General features: G+C 48.1%; 1 protein-coding gene across 1 annotated transcript in view; it reads left to right on the plus strand.

The window, feature by feature from the left end:
* PTGS1 (prostaglandin-endoperoxide synthase 1 (prostaglandin G/H synthase and cyclooxygenase)) overlaps positions 1-4,794 on the plus strand; it is a 23,657-nt gene extending 18,863 nt beyond the window's left edge. Inside the window, 3 exon segments of the mRNA XM_008572036.1 lie at positions 1,932-2,079; positions 3,518-3,716; positions 3,868-4,794. Of these exon segments, the coding sequence (XP_008570258.1) occupies positions 1,932-2,079; positions 3,518-3,716; positions 3,868-4,024 (504 nt within the window). The 3' untranslated portion in view covers positions 4,025-4,794.
* The last annotated feature ends 1,543 nt before the right edge of the window (positions 4,795-6,337 follow it).

Below are 6,337 nucleotides of genomic sequence, written 5' to 3' on the forward strand. Positions count from 1 at the left end.
AAAAAAAAAAGTATTTTTAAAATTTTATTTATTTATTTTAATGGACACGTTGTAATTATACATACCTACTGGGTACAATCAGATGTTCTGATACAAGTGTATGGTGTATAATGATTGGGTTAGGGTAGTTAATATATCCATCACCTCCTGCATTTATTTCTTTGTGGTTAAAACATTCAAAAGCCCTCTTGTGGCTATTATGTAGTGCACAAAACTTGACGGTTCCCCTTCTCCAGATTTGGAGGCCACCGTCTGCTTTATCTCAGCTCTCTGACTCCCCCATTCCCATCCTCAGCCCCCGGCTTCTCTCTAATCCTTGTCCCTAAGCCCTGTCATGAAGTTGTGGCACCATATAGATTTAGGTTTCCTTCTGGTAATTTGATTGAAATTAGCATATGTTGCCACCAGCCGGCAGCTGCTGGCTGGTTTATGGCCTCTGCTCTTTGTGGGGACATGAACAGAGACAATGGTCTTTGTGTGGGGCTGCATGGTTTCCAAAGCATTTCCAAGGAATGGCTGTGATGACATGTGTGAAGGCCCCAGTGCTGTACCAGCACAAGGTAGAAGAGTGACTGAAGTGTGTTGACTCTCAGGATATTAAAAAGAGCACGAGGGGTGAATAAAACAAGGCTTTCCTGATAACCATCGCATATGGCCACCCTCTTGGGGGTGACCATGTGACTGACACTGTGATGACTGCTTTGCATACTTTATCTCGTTTATTTCACCACAAGCACATCAGGTAAATGCTCTCAACCTTCCCCATTTTTACATATGAGGAAACTTGAACTTAGCTCAAGCAACTTCCCGGTTCCCTGTATTAGTTTGCTAGGGCTGCCGTAGCAAAGTACCACGATATGCTCTCAACCTTCCCCATTTTTACATATGAGGAAACTTGAACTTAGCTCAAGCAACTTCCTGGTTCCCTGTATTAGTTTGCTAGGGCTGCCGTAGCAAAGTACCACGATAAAAGTTTATTCTTTCTCAGTTCTGGAGGCTGGAAATCCAACATCAAGATGTCAGCCCCCCGCTGACACAAGCTCTTTCTGAAGGCTCAGGGGAGAATCTGTTCCACGCCTTTTCCTTAGCTTCTAGTGGTTATTGACAACAGTTGGCTTTCCTTGGCTTGTAGATGCATCACTCCAGTCTCTGCCTCCATCATCACAGGGCATTCTTTCTGTGTCTCTTTTCTCATCTTACAAGGACACCAGTTATTGGATTAGGGGACACCGTAATCGAGTCTGACCTTATCTTAACTTGATTACATCTGCAAAGATGCTATTTCCAAATAAGGTCATATTTGCAGGAGCCAGGGGTTAGGACTTCAGCACACCTTTTTGGAGACACAATTCAACCCTCAACAGCCCCACAGTTTGTAAATGGTCAAGTTGGGACTGGCACCAGCCTCTGCTTGCTTTACTCCAAGATGTATGATTTCATCCAGCTATACTTTTCTTTCCTGCCCAATTATACTTGTTTTATGGAAACTGGACTCTCTCTTAAGTATTAACATTATCATTTCATCCTGAGCAATAGAGCTTTCTTCCACCCCTACTCCCTAACTGTATGAATCAGAATCTTTTTCTGGAGGCTTCTTTATGTCACCAGGGTACCTGGGCTTTTCACCCTGTTTTTCCTCCCTTCACAGGGGATTATACCACCCACTGGTGTAATTCAAGTGTGAGCTGGTGAGCCACTAGAGAGGTCCTCCTAGCCCACTCCAGAAGAGGAAGCTGAGACGCAGAGGGGGTCCCTGAGAGCATGACAGTGGCAGACCTAGGGCCAGATCCCCAGCATTGGCTGCTAGGCTGCAGTATGCTCTCTACCCCCACTCAGAAAGGACTCGTGGCCTTTGCTTTTCCTAGGACCTCATACAGGCTCCAGGAAAGTCTGGCCTGGATCTCAGACCACACGTGCTTATCTCTTGGCAGATTGGTGGGGGTAGGAACATGGACCACCATGTTCTGCACGTGGCTGTGGATGTCATCAAGGATTCTCGAGAGATGCGGCTTCAGCCGTTCAATGAGTACCGCAAGAGGTTTGGGATGAAGCCCTACACCTCCTTCCAGGAGCTCACAGGTGAGCAGCTGTTTCCTGGACGCTGTCTCTGCCCTCGAGGGACTTGCACTAAAGTGAGGGAGACATCAAGGGAACAGAATGGGACAATACGTGTGGCCAGCACCATGTCTGTGGGGGTTATGAAGGGTGTGGGAGCACCGTGCAGGGTGGTCCCTTGGGGCAGAAGGTGACTTTTCAGCTGGGTTTGAAGGATAAACAGGAATTCATCAGTTGGAGAATGGAGGGAGGGGCATTTTAGGTAGAGCAACAGAAAGTACAAAGAAATAGGTAGAAAGTTCGTGCCTATTTGGCAGAACAGTCATAGTTCATCAGTTGGAGAATGGAGGGAGGGGCATTTTAGGTAGAGCAACAGAAAGTACAAAGAAACAGGTAGAAAGTTCGTGCCTATTTGGCAGAACAGTCATAAATATGGCTGGAGCAAGGGGCTTATGTTGAGGGGTGTTAGCGATGGGAGGTTAGGGCCACACTGTGTAGAATCTTGAATTTCATGCTAAGAGTTTGGGTTTCATTTTGTGTAATGGTTTCTACATACCCATTTATGGACCAGCTGCATAAAAATCAGTTTTAGAAAGTTACTACCAAATCTCAGATGCCTCTCCCAGAGATCCTGAGATTCTGATTCAGTAGGTCTGGCAGTGTCGAAGAATTGTGTGTGTGTGTGTGTGTGTGTGTGTGTGTGTATTTCAAGATCTCCAGCCAAGTTGGGAACCCTTCTCACAGATAACTGGGAGCCACCAATGCAGTGTGTGACTTGACCCATGTATAGTGCCCTACGGAGGATGGATTTCAGGAAATGGGTGGGGAAGCTCCACGTCTGTCTCCTCTTGGTCACTATCTATGAATATGTGGGTCTCACAGTGTGGGGCAGATCCTGGGATCGGTAGATGAGTTCGCCATAGTGCTGGAACAGCAATCTTTGTCACTCTCCTCTTTAATCTTTCATGACAAATGGTCCAGAGGGCAGAAAGAAGACTGTCACTGAATAACAAAGATGTAATGTAGCATGAGCTTGGACACACTACATTACATCTTTGAGCTCTAGTAGGATAAAGGGGCTGGGCCAGGATAAGGCCTGGAGACCTGCCTGGGGAAGGTAGCACTCTCTCTGCCGTGATGTTCAGGTAATCAGGGCCTAGAGAAACAGGATGAGCTGCTCAAGGCCACACGCTGTTTGGTGGCAGCTCTGGGCCCCTTGACTGTTTCTTCAGTAGCACATTCCTTCCCTAGACCCCGTCCATGAGGACAGTTAATTTATGCTTTCCTTCCTGACCCTTTTCTCCAGTGCCAGCCAGGTCAAATATTAGGGCATTTGTTCAGTTGCTCAAATTGTTCTTCTAGAGGCTCTATTATCCCCAGAAAAAGGTGGGCCCAGAAGGTTCCCTCACCAGATTGAACCTGTTGACGCCATGACTCTGACTCTAGGTTCTCCCCCTTATAGGAGAGAAGGAGATGGCTGCTGAGTTGGAAGAGTTATATGGAGACATTGATGCCTTGGAGTTCTTCCCTGGGCTGCTGCTTGAAAAGTGCCTACCAAACTCCATCTTTGGGGAGAGTATGATAGAGATTGGGGCTCCATTTTCCCTCAAGGGTCTCCTAGGGAATCCCATCTGTTCTCCAGAGTACTGGAAGCCAAGCACATTTGGTGGCGAGATGGGCTTCAATCTTGTCAAGACAGCCTCATTGAAGAAGCATCTTTGGGGAGAGTATGATAGAGATTGGGGCTCCATTTTCCCTCAAGGGTCTCCTAGGGAACCCCATCTGTTCTCCAGAGTACTGGAAGCCAAGCACATTTGGTGGCGAGATGGGATTCAATCTTGTCAAGACAGCCTCATTGAAGAAGTTGGTCTGCCTCAACACCAAGACCTGTCCCTATGTTTCCTTCCATGTGCCTGACTCCAGTTGGGACCATGGGCCTGTTGTGGAGCGACCATCCACGGAGCTCTGAGGGTCAGGGAAGCAGCATTCTGGAGGGCAGGGCTTTGTGCTTGTCATTCCAGAATGCTGAGGCCGGGCTTGATAGTCTTGAATGCTGGTTTTCTGATTTGGCATTGGGAGTGTTGAGGTTAACATTTTGAACTTTGGGTCTCACCCATTATCTGGAATATTGCGATTTTGTGTGTCATTCTAGAATGCTGAATTCCTTGTTAACCCTTTACAGAGTTAGGAGTGTTTCTCACTGAGCCTGCCAGAACACTTGGTTCCTGGTTGACAAACTAGAATGTCAGATTTCTGGTTGATTTGGAATATAGGCATTCTAGAATATGGAGCTCCTGATGAAACCTTCTAGGGGGTTCTTATTTTGTATTCTAAAATCTAGGTGCCCCTCCAGAATGTTGACTTTCTGACTGGTGATTCTGAAACATTGTGTTCCTGGTCGGTGATCTGGAACAGTGCCTGGTATGCCAGATCAGTCCTGATGTGAATGTTTAGAATGTTGATTTGATTCAATTTCCAGTTCAGCCAGATATCCATAGAGCAGGAGAACCTATGTCCAGCAAAAATTTATTGCCTGAATCTGTTCTTGCACTGAGGAGGCAAGGAGGTGGGGCATTCTTCTTGGGACCCCCACTTAGACCCTGGTCCAAGGATGTAGAGAGAATAGGTGGGCTTTTGCCGTGCTGTTTGTTGGAAGCCACCAGAGCTCTGTCCCCATCCAGGTCTTGACTCATGGCAGCTGTTTCTCATGAAGATAATAAAAATTCTCTTTCCAAAGTTGCCTGCTATGTATCTCTTTTGGTCTCATTCCCTAAGACAGAGGCAAGCCTGACGTGGCCTTTCTCCTAGCCACGAGCTAGGTGTGCTAGAGGTTGCAGCAAGAGACGTTCTGCTGGGACCCCCTGGGGCCCATCATTGTGTTGATGTTTTATCACATCATTTCTCTCTGTGGGTCACGCATTGCCTTTTTCAGGCTGCCCTCCTAAAATGCCCAACTCCACAGCCCCAGGAGATATAGCACTCAGTTCCCATCACTGATTCAAACAACACTCCCTTACAGAATGTACAACAGAGAAGAGGGACACCTGGTGAGGAGAGGACTTCCTGTGTGCATCTTACACATTTAATTCTCACTTATTCACACACCAGCAGTATGAATGAGGTGGGTGGTACAATCCCCTTTTCAAAACCAAGGAAATGGAGCCTCAGAGTGTCCATGTGACATGCCCCACAGGCGCCACAGCCAGGCCCGGACCCCAGGTCTCGCTGAGTCTAGAGCTGGTGCTCTTCTCGCTTCCTGGTTCAACTTAGTGCCAGCCCTGATCATGCCTGTCCAGCTCAGGGTCAAAGACAGAAGGATGGGCTGTAGCCTCCACCTCACATGCAGGCTACTAACTATGTCCCAAGTGTTTCCGTTCCTAAGTGCTTCCTATGTGCCAGTTACTATTGCAGGTTTGGGGATACAGCAGTAAGTGGCCAATACAGACAAGGCTTCTGCCCTGATGGAGCTCATGTTCCAGTGGAGGTAGAACAGAGAGCAAATAAGAAAAGAATGAAACAAGATAAATGCAAGGCCGGTGTGACTTCCCTCCTAACCCACTCAGCTCTGTCCTCCCCTACTTCACTCCCGAGACTAGGGATGCAGCAGTGGTGATCTGAGAGGTCAACAGCCATCTGCTTCTAGTCCCAGCTCCAAGACCCTTTCCCCAGCCCCAAGGACCCTGTTGGGCAGCGGAGAGAGGAGAGGACAGAGGGGTAAGGTAAGAGGTTGGGAAAAGGTCCTCAGTGCTCCACACATTGGCTTAGTGTTTCTCAGGAAGAACTATGGCCCAAAAACAACAGGGGGAGTTGGGGTTCAGGCTGATGGTCCTTGGGGCTGGGCATCCTGTCCTGCAGTCCAGAAAGTCCTCGTTCTTCCTTAGTTGGCTGTGAGCTCCCACCATTCCTCCCCAGCCCTACTGGATGCAGAGATCACGACTTTTCCCTGCTCCCCCACTTACTCTGACATAGAAGGGAGTCGGTGTGGAGTGGCTGTGTCTTGTCCTCGCTTGCCCAGTGTCTATTTCCCCTCTCCGGATATGACCCCTTACTTTGCCCGAGATTCCTCCCTCACTTGTTAATTTCAGTCTCAGTCATTCTAGGGGGACATATCCTGGCCAACGGATGGGGCTGTGGATCAGTCCCAGGGAATCAGATACTCTCTCCTTGAAAATTGGTCCCTGAGTGGAGTTTCATGAAGACTGAGAAGACGGAATCTGATTCATTCCCACAGCGGGGCTCTGAAAAGATCGTCCATTTGTTCTTGCTTCCGAGATCCCCAGGG

This window comes from Galeopterus variegatus, unplaced genomic scaffold (genome assembly GCF_000696425.1).
Source record: "Galeopterus variegatus unplaced genomic scaffold, G_variegatus-3.0.2 Scaffold747, whole genome shotgun sequence".
NCBI lineage: Eukaryota > Metazoa > Chordata > Mammalia > Dermoptera > Cynocephalidae > Galeopterus > Galeopterus variegatus.